Below are 18,758 nucleotides of genomic sequence, written 5' to 3'. Positions count from 1 at the left end.
CCCCCCCTTGCTGACCACTAAGCTTCTTCTCTTAAAAATTGGAAAATTGGAAATTGTTTGTGCTTCTTTAAAACTTCTTAGACAGCACATCTAGAAAAATTGTATCTGTTATTAAAGTTCTGCTTTGGGAGGGACCATACTGATATATGGTTACCACCTGAGGAAAACGAAAATAATAAAATAAGGGAGGGGCTAACTCTTTCATAAAGACCACCTTTGAGAAGACTACTTCAGACTGCCGTTCACAAGTTCTAATGGTTTCAGAAAGTTGGGGACTGATAGCAGTACTGAACTTCAGCTGACATTGAAGAGCCAGTTTTCCTGTATTTAGTTTTTCGGGTGGACCACTACATTCTGTTCCTAAACCTTGCCCATTTACATCTAGGAAATGCTGTTGGCCATGACGTTTCTTTTTAGGAGACACCATGCTGATGAAAACCTAAAATAGTCTAAGATTAAACATTGACAGCAAATAGATTTTAGTTGCTACTCGGGTCAATTCACATCCTGGAAGATCACATGTAGAGAAAATGGCTTCTTCTTTATACAGCAGGGTGTTGTATGCAAGTTTCATGAAGTTCAAGCTGATATCAATACTGGACTTTTTGCGGGTTTACAGTGGTCAGTTTTGTGTAACTCATCGCATGTAATTCAGACTGACTACTCAGTTTCATTTTTTGTGTTTCTTCAGAACAGCTGAAGAAGATGTTATACACACATTAGTTTAAAATGATCCGAGGAGGCAGTTTTTTAACAGGACTGGCCGACAACCTTATCAGTCTGACTTTCCACCAAAGGCACAAAAATATAGGGAAATAAAGAACAGTCAAGTGTGCAAGTTTACTGGAGAGTCGGAAGAGCAACCTAATGTAAATAGAATGCCTTAGACAGCACATCCAGAAATATCCTGCCCAACATGACATTTTTGCTCGGGAGACACTGTGCTGTTGCATGAGGGCCATCTTGAAAATGAAGATTTTTTTCAAACAATTGCGTTTTGACCTACTAAGGTGAATAATTACCCAATGTGCTACATGATTTAAGAACCTACACAAATCAACTAACATACAAACAAAGAAGACACAATAAACATCTCATCCAAAAATTGTATAATACATTTAAGACATCCTGGTCTTTTTCACAGTAATATTTAAACATTGAACATGAGTAACTTCTGTGGCTTTTTAAAATGAGTACAAGATCTGTCACTAGGTCATATAAGTTGAACTGGTTCACTGATGTAAATAGTGCTGTCTCCTTGATTCCAGCTTTGGGGTTTTTTTTCTGGCTCCCCCCGTTCCAGAGATATGGCCCACTGTTGTGTTGGCTCCCTATATACTAATTTGCTGTAGTTAGCCAACAGGGCGTGAACTACCCTCAAACTGCCTCATGCTGATTGGTCAGCATCAGATGCACTGGGGATCAGTAAAAAAAAAACACCACTGGAATAAGGGAGACAGCGCTATTCAGGACAGTTAACCAGTTCAATTATATAATATAGTGACAGGTCCTCTTTAAGATGTACTTGTCTTGTAAATTGTATCAATGTAGGATACAAGAGAAGGCAAGTAACTGTTGGCCTTGACTAGAGAAGGTCACTTGGCCTACAGGGCTTTATGGCTGACTGAATTTTACAAAAATATTTGTGTAAAAATTCTTACAGTGTACTGCAGGATTTCAGTGGCTATGACAATGTCCCCCATATGCAGCGCAGACCCATTTTTGAGGGGTGGTTACAAAACCAGAAATACTTGCAAGAACAAAACGACAAGACATGGAGACTGTGTAATACAGAGTCTGCATTGCATGTTGTATTTAGAAAGTAGCAATACTGTAAGTAGCTGTTCTGCATTGTGACTGGATGTTCTGCACTCTGTAAAATACAATATAATTTTATATATATATATCCATAGTCTTGTCTCTAGAGTATTTTGCATAATTTTTCAAGCCCATATTAATTTTTCCAAATTGAAAATGTAAGAAACAAAAGATATATTCTGGTCTATGCAATATACTGTATAATGTTATATAGGATCCATATGTGAAGTTCAAAAATTTTTATTGCAAGAGCCTTATCACCCCATTATATCAATATGTGTAATAGCTATTTGGTTCACATCATTATTCATATTGATGGGAGAAAGGTTATGGTTCAAGTAAGCATCCAATGTGCCAGGTTTCCAAGTTTTTTTCCCTAGAGAAGAAGACACTACTGGTCATTGAAGATAAGTCCTAGGACCCTACTGAATTAAGAAAGCAGCAAATAGATCAGTTTCAGGAAAAGTTTTAAACTTGATCGTTGGCCATATGATTATCACTGGTGCATCTATCTGATCTAAAGTCATAGTGATTGCTCACAAGTCCTTACAAACATGTACACCTCTCCTTCATTTGACCTTCCCAACCTCTTAAAGAAGCTTATATTCTAACCTAGACAATCACTGCTTATTTACTCCTTGGTATAAATATAAAACATGTCCACATGTACAGGAGGCAGTGATTGAATTTCTAAAACCGTTACACTTTCCTAGAACAGCAAATAAAAGCCTGCAAAGCAATGAAAAGTGGAAAGAATGTTTTATGAAAGCAAAATGAAAAAAAGAACTATTCTCTGTCAGGGTTCATAACATGAAAAAACTCTACTCGGAGTCTCAATGACATCTATTCTCACTTAAAAGATTCATGCGAGCTACACAGCTCTAGGTGATACTGAGTCATCGAGCCCATGCTTGAAACACAGTGGTGATTGGTAAACTTTGATGAAGTTCTAAAATGTAAGATAATAATTATATTCTTCACTTGACTGTCGGTGCAGAAGCTGTTGTTACGACCGGTTACTGACTGGCTCCTTGCCAGCAATGCATCCTTCAAAAATATAATATATTATCACAGTCTATGTTATTATTATCTATACTATTATTTGTATGTTGTATTAATTGGGCGTTTTATTGAATTATTAAGGTTCTTTTTATTTCAGCTTTCAAAATGATATACAGTGGTATAGTATGCATCCTATTATGTATAGACTGTAAGAAACCTAAACCGGTTGAATAGACTATGGTGAGAAATAAAGAAAGAAGGTAGATAGGAGCTTTAGCAAATGATGATGGACCTTGAATTCTGCACTGAGATGATATCAAGGAACATTATGCCACCTGCCTACTCTTTACAGGTCAATGAGCATTGGTGGGAAGTGTATATTATGGCCAGAAGGTTGCTCATCTCATAATAATCTTAAAAACATACAGATGTAGCAAAGTTTAACTTGACTCTGATAACTTGCTGCAGCGTGATATCACACAACAAAAGCCATTCAAAAAGTCATTGAAAAAGTCAAGTTTGTTGCCACTTGTATTTAATGCATTAAGAGTCAATATAAAGATTGCTACATCTGTATACTGCTCCATTTTATGTGGGAAACCAAAAACATGATAAGATTACCTACTGATCTAGATTTGGACCTCATCTAGCTTTAAGCTACATTCACTCGAGCGTGACAGATATACAGTACATGCAAAAAAAATGCGCAGAAATCTGTCCGTGTGCATTGCATTTTTGCATCAGTGTGCTTTGCATGTGTTTTTCACGCACTTGCAGGCACTTTTTTCAATATAATTGTTGCGTGAAACACAGACAGAACACGGATGTGTGTCCTTGTGCTGTCCGTGGTTTTCACGCACACATTGACTTCAATGGGCGCATAGGTGCGTGAAAACGCATCAATATAGGACATGCGGTGAGTTTCACACAATGGACACTCGCTGCATGACAACTCACGCATGTGTCAATAGCCCCATTAAAATCAATGGGTTCTGTGCTGTGCGTTGTTTTAACGCACAGCACATGGACGAGAATCACACTTGTCTGAATGAACCCTTACAATGAGCCAACTGAAAGACAAATTATAACTAAGTCTTGTAATGACTATGTCTCCACTGGTCTTCAGCCAACTAGACTTCTCCTAAAGCAGTAGACTCAAACCTATGGCTTCTGATCCCCTGCATGAGGCACCTCAAATATTGGCAGCCACAGATATTATTGTGAACTAGTAGCACCAGGGCTGTAATTTTATTATGGAAACATAACCCTGACAGGTAAAGGTGTTGCCACTCAGAACCCCCTTGTCCATATTCTCTATTAGTAAAAGCCATATTACTACAGACAGCTTTACGCCAATTTTTGCCATCAAACAGACGCAAACTTTGGCACACGCCATATTTGCGCTAAAATGTGTGACTTTTTAGTTAGGTAGCCAGGAGGAGGCGGGGCTACAATTGCAACGGCAAATTTATGTAAATTTAAGCCAGAAGCTGGTTTAAATTATAGTGAAAATCTACGCCTGCTCATAGTAGGTGTAAATTTCATGCACCAAATGTATTAAGATAAAATATATTTGGCGCAAGCCTGGATTAAGAATGGTGTATGAAACGCCAGTCTAAATAATACCTCCCCATAGATTTTCTCCCTAACATTCAGTGTGACTCAGCCCGCTCGTAAGATAGCGGACTTCTGCAATAGATCTAGAGCATATAAAAAGATTAAAGTATCCATAAAGATTAAATATAGTCTTATAAAATAGCAATAAGAGTACATATAGTTATATATTGGGGAATTGTATATACAGCAGTTCCTAATGCACTTCTTATGTTGGAACTGCTCTATACAGTCTGTCAGCATACAAGGACAATCTGCATCTATTGTGCCAGAGACAGAATACAAGATAATATAATTGGCATCTGTCTCATGATGGTTTATAGTTATTGATAATAAAGGTACACTATATGGACAAAAGTATTGGGACACCTACACATTACACCTACAGGAGCTTTTACGACATCCCATTCTAAATCCATAGTGATTAATAAGGAGTTGGTTCCCCCTTTGCAGCTAAAACAGCTTCCACTCTTCTGGGAAGGCTTTCTACAAGATTTTGGAATGTGTCTGTGGGAATTTTTTGCCCATTTATCCAGAAGTCATGCTGGAACAGTTTTTGTGCGAATGTTATTGCCAGAGGAGGTTCGGAGCTCTGCAGTTAGTTAGCAGAGCGTTGGCGAATTCTATGCAACATTGCACCTCAGTACTCGACAACCCCGCTGTGTAACTTTACGTGGTCTGTCACTTTGTGGCTGAGTTGCCGTGGTTTCTAAACGCTTCCACTTTGCAATAATACCAGCCAGAGTTGATTGTGGAATATCTAGGAAGGAAGTCATTTCATGAACTGACTTGTTGCCACAGTGACGTCCTATTACAGTACCACGCTGGAATTCAGTGATCTCTTTAGGCTGGGTTCACACGACCTATTTTCAGACGTAAACGAGGCGTATTATGCCTCGTTTTACGTCTGAAAATAGGGCTACAATACGTCGGCAAACATCTGCCCATTCGTTTGAATGGGTTTGCCGATGTACTGTGCAGACGACCTGTCATTTACGCGTCGTCGTTTGACAGATGTCAAACGACGACGCGTAAAATGACTGCCTCGGCAAAGAAGTGCAAGACACTTCTTTGCAACGTAATTTGAGCCGTTCTTCATTGAGGTCAATGAAGAGCAGCTCAAGATTTACGAGCGTCAAAGACGCCTCACATAATGCGAGGAGGAGCTTTTACGTCTAAAACGACACAGCTGTTTTCTCCTGAAAACAGTCTGTCTTTTCAGGTGTAAAAGATAGTTCCCGTGTGCACATACGCTTAGAACGACCCATTCTTTCACAAATGTTTGTATGGACAGACTGCTTGGCTAGGTGCTTGGTTTTATACACCTGTGGCAATGGGACTGAATGAAACACCTGAATTCAATACTTTTGTCCATATAGTGTATTTTAAGGAATTGTTTTATATGCAGTTTTCTAATAAACAAGCATTGATTCACTTTCCAAGCATGAACCTAACCTTTCAAAAAGTCTTTCCTTAGTAGTTAAAAAGTTGGTATGACCCAACAATCCTATTGGTCAGATATTCTTTTTCTATATCCATAGATCCATCAATTGAACACCAAAATATTATATTTGTATTTTGAGCCCATAAATATCTGGTAGACTCAAGAACACACATACGGATATCTGCAGCAATGACCCAACTCCATATGAAATTAATTCTGTTACTTCACAATGCAGATAAGAAAAAAAAACCTATGTAACTGTTCTCCTGTAATTGAATTATGAAAACCTTTATAAATAGCTATGTTATTGCTGGTGGAAGTCATGAGTAACTACTGGGAACTCATCTTAACATCCTGTTATAATGATGTCGAAATCCATGAGATTATTGGATAAATCATTAGAACTAGACTTAAATCACTGTTGAGAATTGAGATAGTAATAAGTTGCCATGGTTGGTAAAATGAAAGGCTTTTGCAAAGGCACATTTAGATAAGAGCAAGGGAAAAATTAGCATTTCATGTGGGTGAAATATTATTATTATTATTATTATTATTATTATTATTATTATTATTATTATTATTATTATTATTGTTGTTGTTATAAATAATAATAATAATCATCATATTTCAACCACATGAGATGCGCATTCTATAAACTGCATGTGAAGCAGTTTAAAATATTATTATTATTATTATTATTAATAATAATAATAATAATAATAATAATAATAATAATAATAATAATAATAATAAAAAAAAAATATGTTAAATTGATTCACATGCAGTTTATATAACGAATCTGTACACCTAAAAAATAAATAAATAATTACTCTCCGTATCATAGGTTGTTTTGATGAAAATTGGTTTGGAAATGTATAGCTATTGTGGTGGGATAGTCACATAAAAAAATTACCCCTCCCTCTAGTTTGTATCCTAGATCATTCACCCGAAACAAATCCAAACACTAAGACATGTCTACAGTTACCTACTGAGAAGTCCCTACAGTTACATATTAAGAAGTCCCTACAGTTACATACTACAGAGCCGTAAGCACTCTTTGTGCTTTGTTTAGCACCTCCATATGGTATTGGAACCTTTCAGAATACAGATGCCCATTGTGATCAGCTGTTATCAGCAGCTACTTCAGGGGTATTACATTACAAAAAGTGAGTTATACATTTTTCAAAAAAATGGACATGGATCTGAGCACACATTTCGCTGACTTACAACTTAACAGCAGCCTCTTCCAAGTGGAGTCCCTAGTACAATATTTCGAGAGCGAAAAAAATGGTTACGACACTCATCACTCAAATAAAGAATCCTGTATTGCATACAAATCGTTATCATCTCACAGCATGGGCAGTGAGGCTTTCAGCCCCCGGCCCTACTGTAATATTAGGTGTAGAACTGAACAGCAACCAATGTTGCCACTACACTACATCTATAGGGAGAGGAGCTCAACAGCACCCTTGCTGCCAGGCTGGTCCCCTTTGGCTCAGCTTTGGACTACATCCCCCCATGGGCAAAGCATTGCAGAAACAGAAACCACTGCATATTAATGTAGTATTACATTGTGCCAACTCAAATGTATGGCACAATGTAATACCTGGCCATGCTTCCGAGTGGGAACTACTCTTCCCGCAGGTCTTTGCTGAGACCAATATAGGGGGCTACAAGCAGGAGAATCCCTGCTATGTATCCATAAACGCTGAGGTTTTGAAGTTTTTCATAAAAGTGTTTTCACACTTTCTACAAAACACTTATTAGTGGATTAGGACCACTCGGACCTCATGATCACAAGAATGGGATATTTTTTACTCAAGCCATAGGGAGCAGGTTGTGCAGACAGGTTCTTTTCTCACTTAAATAAAGTGGAAGTTATGGAACGTATCCACTTCTCATAACTTCCATTAGTTTCTGTATAGAAAGATTATGAAGGTGTGTTTAGTTCTCCATTAATGTCTAGAACTAACACTGTGTGTTCTCAGAATCAGTAACGTCTTAGATGTAAGACCCTCATAACCAATGTTTTATGACATTGTCATAAAAAACTTTTATGCTTAAACCACTTCAAGTCATAGTAATTCATCTGCTAGCACTTGCAAGATTTCCCACATATACATTATACATCCATAAGGACATATATATACCAGAGTGGAAGCCAGTTTTGCTTCTATATTGAGAAAGGGGACCGACATGTGCGTTATGAGTCAAAACATAGTTCTCGTATTTACAGATCCCCCGTTGTTACCACACAAGGGAGGGGGAATTAACCAAAAGCATACATAACTTTTCAGGTGACTTTTCAAAATAAGCTGTCATATGTGTGAACATGAGGAATAACACTATTTCTCACCATTTTATGACTTCATGTGCCATTATTTAGCAGTTTTCTACTCTGCAGGATCTATCTCTGATTCTCAGTTGTCTTTGAGCTAGTGGGTGGAGCTTAACTGCTATCCTGTTTTATATACACAGCACACATAGAAGAGGAGAATCCTGCATGGAGGACATTATACAGTAGTAATGAGCAGTATAGCTGAGAATCCAGCACTGTGGTTACATAGAAAGCTTACCATAACGTCTGTGTGTTTCTCTCTGCTCCAATTTCCTCCCCCTGCTCCCCTTCCCCCTCTATAGACTTACATGTAGCGTGTATTTCTGAGTCACACTCTCTCTCTGCTTCTGCCTCCTGCTCCCCCTTCCTTCTCCATAGACTGGTATAGGCAGGCAGTGAAGAGACACTCCCCACCTTCTACTGCCGTCAATTCTGCTCTGTAACCAGGGTTGACCAATGCTTGACAACAGAGGGTGGACAGCAGAATACAGGAAGGGAGACACTTAGTGGCAGAATTTGCATGTATAAAACAACTCAATATTGAAGAGGTTTAAGTGGTTTTATATCAGGTATACTATTAGATTAGCATAAGTTGTTTGAAAAGTTAGTGTTCATGTAAGGGATCATGTACATGGTTGTATTATGTCTTTGTACAAGTTCTTAGTTGTACAGAGCTTGTAATACGGCACACGTAAAAGTCTATGGGCCAATACTATACCTCCATATACCACTGATTTCATACAGAAGCATACTGAATCAGAGAGGATAAAAATTCTGGCATTCTCCATCATATGACATATTACATTCTTCTAGGGGAGAATACCTCTGTAATATGGAGCTCTATCCAGGCACTATATGGCACGACATGGAGTGCTTATGGCTTTGTGGTACTAAACAATGGGCACTCTGTGTGTTTATGCCATGAGCATGAAGCCTAAGGGTCATGATGCCCTTTCGGTGTGGGGGCCTTTCATTTTATGCATACCCCTACTAAGAGTTACAAATCTAAATATGAGATGTGTATGTATTTATTTTTTTTCCTACGTGTTTTTCTGACATTTATTATGATCATCTCACTGTAGGACAAAAATAAAATGGCATTTCAATAGCTGGAGGTCAGTGCAATGTCTATCATGTTAATTTTGTGCTTCCCTTCACATTCATGTGCACACATACAGAGATCTCTGGAGCATGTAATAATCTGAGAACCAATGAATCTGAACCTCTAATTTCAAATGATATTGTAGCAAGCTCTTGAACCATTGCAACCTATTCATAATGTTTCTTAACAGGATGTTTGAAGGGTGCTGTTCATTGATTGAAGTGATCTAATAGTACTCTTGCAAGGTTATGTCATTGTCCTGCAAAAATGTATTTTATTCAGACTGTCATTTCCTTTTTTAGATAACATAACGGTTTATATTTTCAGACTGGATCCTGATATTCTAAAATTCTTCCTTATTTTTTAACTTTCTAGATTAATTAAACCAAATGTAGTACATCAAGCACTCAAGTAAGTGTTTCATATCATATTGAGGGGGTTGACTTGTCTTTATCAGATAGCAAATAAAGAGAACTAAATTTGTACCATTGAAAATACTCTTTACTAACTTTAAAGGGGTTGTACCCTGTGGACAACCCCTTTAACAAATGAGGACCCGCTGATGATCAGCTGATTGTCGCGGGTCCTGTAGCTAAAACCCATCAGTGATCCGTCGTCATCGCCGGGGAAAGCTGCTTATGGCCATGTTTTCCTTCAGTACCCACTTTAGGAAACATTTGGTATTATAGGGCGTGCATTCAAATGAATAGGCAACCATGTATTGCATGGTCGCACTGAGTCCTCCAGAACTGGAGCTGCTCTTTGCAGTGGTTCACCACTCTGGCTAATAGAGGATGATGCCGAGCAGGGGACAAATCTTATGATGTCCATATGCCCTGATAGGATAAATGGACAGGGGGTGTACTAATGGGCAACCCATTCAATTCTTTTAATTGGTTGCTGAGGGATACTGCTTTACATTTACCTTGCACTCATTTTGATAAATCTGTTCACAGTTTGTGTTCACGTTGGTCATCTAGCAAAACCTCACCACAAAAGCCGCAACTCCAACAAATTGTGATTTATGGGTTGTGATTCTTTTCGATTTTTTTAAGTGAAGGTAGTCATGTGAATCGGTCTGAGCTGCAATACTACACATAGCGTCCTCACTTGTATATTATGGTATTGCATTATCAGCAAATCCCCCAAAAATATATATCATATACATTTTTTATTATCTGAATTGATTACTTTATAAATGGGAGTTTACCAGGTAGTAGGAAACAGCAGATGAGGGGGAATCACATTCCCCACAGCTGCTTCCCACTGTACTGTCATTCGTCTAAGATGAATGATGGGTGACAAAGACGATGAAACTTGTTGACTTCATCTACAACAGACCTGATATTAGTTTGACGGTATGGGGGAATTTATTTAGACTTGCGTGTCATTATCGAGTCTTAAGCTGAAACATGTTGGAGTAAGATTTACCTTATTTATTAAGGACCTCAATAAATTCGGCTAATCTCCGGCTATCCATGCGCCAGCAAGTAAAATCTACGACAGCTGTGAGCTAGCGTGAATTTACTCTACTACTTACTCCAATTTCTGGTGTAAATTATAGTAAATTTGTCAGGCTGCAGTTGACCCCGCGTCCTCTCACTAAGCCCCACGCTCTACCAAGACATTTTGGACAATTGTAGCTTCCAGCTTTGTGGGAACAATTTGGGGTTCGCCCCTTTTCTGTTTCAGCATGACGGTGCCCAAGTGCACAAAGCAAGGTCCATAAAGACATAGTGGGGTGAGTTTGGTGTGGAAAAACTTGACTGGCCGCACAGAACCCTGACCTCAACCCCATCTAACACCTTTGTGATGAACTAGAACGGAGATTGCGAGCCAGGTCCTCTCCTCCAACATCAGTGTCTGACCTCACAAATGATCTTCTGTAAAATGCGCAAAAATTCTCACAGATACATTCCAAAATCTTGTAGAAAGTCTTCCCAGAAGAGTGGAATATGGTTTATCTGCAAAGGGGCGACAAACTCCTTATTAATGCCTATGGATTTAGAATGAGATGTCAAAGCTTCCGTAGGATTAATGTGTAGGTGCCCAAATACTTTGTCCATATAGTGTATCTCAGACTGCTGCTTAAGTCAATACACCTTCCCATGTATATCTGTCTTAAGTCATACATTATGTTTATCAGCCAATCCTCTGATCAGAAAGAACAAGGGCAGATAGCCTCCACTTTCCAAAATGGGCTTTCCATTCATCTTATGAATCAATATTTTGCAATTCCACGATCTGACCTGGCAAGTTGACCTGACAAGTTATTTCCTATGATGCCTAACCACCCAAATGCAATGCAATGTTATAATGTTTATACAAGGTAGTTGAGTTTACCCAAAAAATGTAGGCGCAGTGAACTAGGTAAGAAATAATAAGTTGATTTAATAAATCTACTAAAGCTATAATAAACCTAAAATAATAGGACTATCTCCATCTATGTGCTTATATCTAACGTGTTTTGTACAGACACAACTTCTGCAACAAAACACGTCAGTCTGCACTAAATCTGAAGTAAACCGATGAGTCATTTTTGGTGCTTTGCACTTCTTCCATGTATGGAAAGAATATATTTTGATGAACTTTGCTCACTATTATAAAAACTCGGTGTAGAAGAATAGTGAAGTGTTACTGCCTCAGTTGACTACAATCATCTACCTACATATTCAGATCAATGGCTTAGAATAAAAAAAGGTAATGTTGAAGTCAATCAAATAATTGTGCCATGGTCTCTCTCTTTTTAATACATCCAATCATTTATATAGTGCATGACCAAGAGGAAAAATAAATTGAGTATTGCATAATGGACATGATTTGTTAAAGGGCATTTACCCACAAAAATAAATACAAGTTCTCACATTGTCCTCTTGTGTGAAGTCATTTAAAGCAACACTCCAGGTAAAATTGATACACTGTGTTCTGCAAAGTGCGGGGCCTCAGGGGCGGAGCATCACACAGGGACTTTCTTTTTGATGCCCTTTGAACCCCTGTGTCATTCACCACCCTCTAAATTCCTGCATTAGGAATAACACAGTGTATCAGTTTTGACTGGAGTGTTCCATTAATATTGAGCCATTTCTGGTTTATCTTAGTCTAATACATGGATAACACCTGCTGGGTGATGACCCACCAGCCTTCTACAAATAGACACAAAGTTTCCCCTTTTGTTTCCAAGGGTCCTACTACTAAACCTTGCTGATATTATTGGCAGCTACTCAATGCTCCCATCAATGGGTGTATCCATCACCAAGCACTACATTACTGTCTGACAGTATTTAACTGGATACCAGCAGTTTTCTGTTGTCAGTCCCCTGATCCAATAGGACCTAAAAATCTAACATGAAAGAAAAAATATCTTAAAATATTATGATAGATAGATAGATAGATAGATAGATAGATAGATAGATAGATAGATAGATAGATAGATAGATATGAGATAGATAGATAGATAGATAGATAGATAGATAGATAGATAGAGAGAGAGAGAGAGAGAGAGATAGATAGATAGATAGATAGATAGATAGATAGATAGATAGATAGATAGATAGATAGATAGATAGATAGATAGATAGATAGATAGATAGATAGATGGAAATTAGAGTTCTTTGCCTCTGCAGAGTATGTCTCCAGTGGACCAGACAGTGGACATGGCTTCCAATCTATTCTTCCGCAGCGCATCAAAAGCAACACAACATAGTAGTTATTACTGAAACAAAGTAGCTATATTATGTTATAAAGTACAGATATATATCACTTGCATTGCTATGACACAGTAGTTTATATTATCTTCATTCCATCCTATGCTACCATTTACTATAGTTACTTTTGCAAACAATGTTTTATCACTAAGCATTACATAGATCTCACAGGAATACATTACAATTAATATTTGCATCTTGGAAAATAATCTAGTTACTTGGAAACTAAAGCGATCTAGTCAACAACTCAGTTCACCACTGCATCTTCATTCCATCACTGAGCACCCACAGGCAATGTATGAAAATCACTTGTTGCTTTTTCAGCCTATTTCCTGATATCAGTGCAATTACATTGTAGCCTACTGCATTGTAACTGTCTGGCTCTGCATATTAATCCATGTGCTGAATATTGGGGCTAGAACTGTATAAATTCCAGTCACAGTCTGTGAATAAGACATCAAACAACATGAGGGACTGGTAAGTCCCTCAATGACATCTTTAGTGGCCATCAAATCAATTCATTCAGCCAGTAATATCATCAAAGTTTACTACAAGTATCCTATATCGAGATGATGAATGAACAGCTACTTAACCCCTCAGGTAACTGCACTAAAGGTAAATAGCTATTTACAAAATGTAACAGTGGAATTAAAGGTCTCAGTCCTGTATTAGGACATGCTGGTATTTGTAGCTTCCAAGGCTAAAAACTTGTAGAAGGACATGTTGGTATTTGTAGTTCACCACGATCGTGCTGTAGAAGAGCATGATAGGATCTGTAGTTTCTCAGATCATAGCCCTCTAGGAGAACCTGTTGGGATCTGTAGTTCTCTATGTTCAAGTCCTGTAGAAGAGCATGATAGGGTTAGTAGTCACCTAAGTCTCAGTTCTGTAGAAGGACATAATGGGATTGGTGGTTCTCTAGGTTAAACTCCAGTGAAGGAGAATGATAAGTCAGTAGTCTCCAAAGGTACCTGCCCTGTATAAGAACATAGGAGAATCTATAGTCCCTTAGGTGCCAGTCCTGTGAAGGGACATTCTGAGACCTCTAGTCCACTAGGTGATGAAGCAACAAGTAACCAAAGATTAATGGTCATTTGTAGTTATTTGGACCCCATAAAAATATAACTCTACCCCTTATGTTCATATGTTCATACCCTTGTATACCCATAAACTTTATACTCACTGCAAGTGTATTGCCATCACTGCAGATTATATAAAGAATCTCGTGTGAGGGAATGCACTTTTAATAATGTCAATATCAGAAGGAAATGGATTCAGATCGCTAATGTGCATGGAAGAGTCATTTTACTGTTTATCAGTTTTTTCCTCATTTTCATAGTTCTGAATGATGCAAACTTTCCAAACTGTCCTATTCTTAGCATCAGTTCTCAGAAGTCGACGAGCAACAGGTCCCTGTCTTACTCCCTCTATTGAATATCACTCATGACAAATACAAATGTAATCTTACCTGCAAGCTTGTATATAATCCCAGGGCTCAGATGAGCTTGCAAATCACCCAGATGGGAGTAGTCAACCAAAAAAATGATGTTTGGCTGAAGTTTAATAGAAGAACATCCTGGATAAGTTGTAACCTCTGGTGATGAGCTATATATTATACTAGACTGGTGTCTGGACTGAGGGTTTAGTTTTCTAGCAGAGTCATTTAGTATTCACTGATAACTTCTCTTATTGATTGAGATCACCTATGATATAGGGGAAAGGGGTCTGTCTCATAGGGTACTGCATAAAGCTATATGTTCATAAAAATCTCTGCTAGTTGCCTCCTGTCTTCTGTAGTCACCAAGGTGGTTGAGAGTTTAAGCTTGCGGATATTAGATTCATAAGTCACACCAAGTGGTGGGCGATCCACTGAGCAAAGCAGAAGTCCTCACATGATGACTTCAAACAAGAGACATTACCTTCCAGCATCTGTTGGAGAGACTGGATTTTAAGACACTTGTATCTCCAGGACAGCCAACTCTAACAATGGTAAGTAGCAATATCCATCATTTTATCCTATTCTAAGTCTATTATGTGCTGTTTTCAATAAGATATGATCATGTTTGCCTTTTTTTTATCTGTGCCATCCTAAAGACTTATATGCATTTAGAAACCCATCATAACTGGTAAAGATCTTATAGAACTTTAATAGAAATGTTATGATTTAAGTGCCTGTTTGCAGCCTGCTTATTGCAAACTTAGAGATAGCAGAATGCATTGCACTCTGTTAGATACCTGTTATTTCCTCCTAGTGCAGCTGATAAAGATCACACTGAAGGAGCTTTTGCATGGGATGAGAAGAAAATTACAGCTCTGTGTTAGGATTTCTAGGAAAGCAATGGAGCTGTAAGAGGTGACTGGTGCCTAAGTCCATAGTTGACTATGGGAAAAAAAAAGGGTAATTGATTTGCCAAGCATAGGGGTCCACACAACATGTGATCACCCATGAACAGGACGGGTTTGGCAAGGTACTATTCACGTGACAGAGTGTGGGTATGGACCAGTGTGGAGCATTATTAAGAGCTGCTTCATTACAGCCAAATAATTATAGTCGTTCCAAGAGGTGATAGGATTTCAGCACCATGGACAGCAGCACTGGCTGAATAGTGCTGAATAGGGAGGGAGACTCCAGTTGAAGATGATGCTGTCTGATTCTCTGCTGATCTCTCTTTCTCACTCACATGGCATCTCTTTTGATTTGCTTAATCCAAGCTGGCTGAAGAGATTATTCCACTAAAGGATGAACCTAAGTTTTCTCTCCCTTTGGAGCATGTTTAGGGAAAGCTGTGCTATGGCAATGTGGATCTATTGTGATTCTTGTATTAGCTTTCAAGCAGGTAAGCAGAGGGTAGATGGTGCATTAGATAGCTTTGCTTTTTAGAGGTCTTGGATTTATTTTTCCCCTGTTCATTGCATGTACCTTAGAATTCATGAATTAGCTGGTACATTGTTTGTTGCGTAATGATGTGAGCAGATTAAATTGTTTTAGTAAACCATTAAACGCTGGGTGGCTGTGTAACTTAACAGGAGTCTTGCAAGAAAACAACAAGTCTTAATATAGGAGGTTTAGGCTTCCTTTTAAATGTCTGTACGTTGCATTGTTGCTAATAATAAAATATAGCTGCGGTGCTAAAAATAACAATTGGAAGTCAGCAGTTTTTATTTAAGCAAATCACAGGTAAGCCTCTAGGTCCCAAGATATTTAAGAGGGTGCTCCTCAGCATCTATTCCAGCCCTCCTCCTTGTCTTCTACAGGCTGGATGTCCCTGAAATCTGCATCCTCAGCACTGCAAGGGTTACCATTCATAGGAGAGGATATACCTTAACCCTCAATGCTCCTGAAAGACAGGCTGCTGGTAATTCAGAGGTTAAATGAATCCTGGATTTATGTTCCAGCTCGAAGTGTAAGGTAATTTAGATGGGAGAGGGGGGTGGATAAAGGGTGAATGGGGAGAGACTCTGTTTGGAGCTTAAAAAAAACACAAAAAAAAACAGCTTGCAGCTCTTTGGGGAATCACCACTACCTCATAGACAAATTAAGATGTAATATATTAAGTAAGCATGACATAGGCACAGCGATACAAATACTCTGTTATATATGCGTCTATAAATGTTGTGTTCCTATATCCTCTATGGTGTAAATGGCAGCACAGATCTCCTAGATTAGATCATTCTCTCAGTTAAGACAATACAAAGAGCCTCCTTGCAAGAATCCAGCTTTATATTTGCATTATTATAAATTCTAGAGACACAATAGACCCCCTCCTTCCTCCTTTTTACTATTCCAGGGCTCCACAGCCTGATTTGGGGGTGTCTCTAGCTATTATATAGACGCAGTATGTTTATTCAATGGCTCTGAGTTCCTATCTCTGTTTCTAGCCCTATGTCATGTAATAAAACAAGACCTCAATTGTCTCACGGTATCGCTTGCCATCAGTAATCTATTTCTGTTCCATCATTAATCTTCCTACACATCTCAATGGCCGGAGAAAAGAAAAACATGATATGGGGAGAGATAGAAAAAGACCTGGCAGAGATAAATTAAGGGATCAACACCTCATATAACCCAGGGTAGAGATAAGGCAAGAAAGTATGTGAGTGGTGCAGAGGGAAAGACAATAATGGGAGGGTTTGTGGGTGGGGGGGGGGGATTATATCTTAACCTGGAGAATGGATGTAGCACAAATTGTTCCCAAATCGACCTGTTTTCTCCAGTTCCTGGAGGGGGGTTTTCTGATCAATCTCACAAAATTTCCAAGCTTGTAGCAAAGGAACTCCAGCCCAAGCCACCCACCCACCCACCTACCCAGATGGTGCATCTTTAAATACGATTCTGTAGGGCTGAACATTACAACTAGAGGCTGATTAATTCACACCAATTAAAGGCACAATGTCTCCTTTTCTCTCCACAATCCTCCTCCTCTCCGCTGCATAAATATCATCACTTCATAGCAAGAAAATAATATTAATAGCTGAACGGTGATTTCAAATCCCCATCGCCCTCCCCTTTTTGGTTTACACTTATTACGGTTGCTAAGGGTTCCCAATAATAAAGGGCATGTTAACCCCTGACTGCCTGCTTGCCTTCACATAGGCCACACTGAGCTGCATTGCGTTGAATTTCTCAGAGTAATAGAATTATCACGAACCTGCCAATTTGTCTGACAGCTGAAGTGAGAAAATTACACACACACTTGCAGTAGATAGCCATTTGGAGCAGAGGGGGGTGATTGTGGTGCCTGAAATGTGTAATTTACTACAACACTGAAGTGTAATTTCTCATTCTTCCTTAACTGTTCTCAATCATGAACATTATAGCCTGTATCTTTACTGCTTATTAACCCCCATTGACTATATTAGCTCTTCCGTTATAATCCAGGCAGCTAAATACATGCCACTGACTATAGAATACAAAGACAGTGATCATATTATGGAAAGCATTTGCCTACTTATGCATATTTATGAACATTGATTATACCATGGAATCCGCCTTTATTACCTTAATCACTTTGAAAGCATTCCCTTTAATTAACCCTTATGGTCTACATTACATATTACAGCTTTCCAATATAATAATACCTCTCATATCCCTGAGGTTAATGGAATAATTTAGTCAGCTCATCATTGAACTATATGACATTGTAAAACCAAAATCAAATCACAATAATTTAACATTTGCATGTATATTTGCTGCAATGCTCCCTTATTTTTGCACACGAAATGGCTAAATCATTCTATACCCAGAAGAGCTGGCAATCTTCCCTATTGCCTATAGATATTGTAGATTTCCTTCTGAGCTGTATGGGGGTCTCCGATTGCTAGAGAATGGATGACGTCTGTAGCAACATCCAATGCCTTAAAGGGAGTGTCAGGTGTTGCTACGACACTGCGCCCTCCCACTCCGGAATTCCATGAATGATGCACTGTAGACTTCTCTGCAGTGACTTTTTACTACAAAGGAAGTTTCGGATTGGTTACTGGGTGTGTAGATGTTTAGCTGGCCTTCAGACTATTCCTATGAAGCTACAACCTCCTCATCTACCTTATAGGGATATGTACATCAAATATGGGCAAGAAAAGCTTCAGGTCCAATAAACAGAAGCATTATATGCGACGTGGATAAATATATGTGTTTGGTTCAAATTTTTGGATATTTTACAGTTATTTTAAGCTTGTAAATAAACAAATAATAAAATGTTTAACATTTATGGGGCTCAATTATTTGCCTGTCCTGGT

At 38.5% G+C, this 18,758-nt stretch overlaps 1 protein-coding gene and 1 long non-coding RNA gene across 3 annotated transcripts in view; one reads left to right on the top strand and one right to left on the bottom strand.

Moving 5' to 3' along the window:
* Positions 1–15,002, bottom strand: part of LOC142660821 (uncharacterized) — a 102,422-nt gene extending 87,420 nt beyond the window's left edge. Inside the window, exon 1 of the long non-coding RNA XR_012850570.1 lies at positions 14,491–15,002. This is a non-coding gene — a long non-coding RNA (uncharacterized LOC142660821). The remainder of the gene's footprint in view (positions 1–14,490) is intronic.
* Positions 14,496–18,758, top strand: part of BDNF (brain derived neurotrophic factor) — an 85,820-nt gene continuing 81,557 nt past the window's right edge. The window contains exon 1 of one of the 2 annotated variants that reach the window (XM_075837721.1): positions 14,496–15,011. In XM_075837721.1, the coding sequence (XP_075693836.1) occupies positions 15,009–15,011 (3 nt within the window). In that variant the 5' untranslated portion in view covers positions 14,496–15,008. Of the gene's footprint in view, positions 15,012–16,336; positions 16,432–18,758 lie in introns of those variants that run through there. The other variant, XM_075837723.1, reaches the window with a different exon arrangement.

This window comes from Rhinoderma darwinii, chromosome 9 (assembly GCF_050947455.1).
Source record: "Rhinoderma darwinii isolate aRhiDar2 chromosome 9, aRhiDar2.hap1, whole genome shotgun sequence".
Classification (NCBI taxonomy): domain Eukaryota; kingdom Metazoa; phylum Chordata; class Amphibia; order Anura; family Rhinodermatidae; genus Rhinoderma; species Rhinoderma darwinii.
Note: the sequence above shows the minus strand (reverse complement) of the source record. Positions and strands in the feature narration are given on the sequence as shown.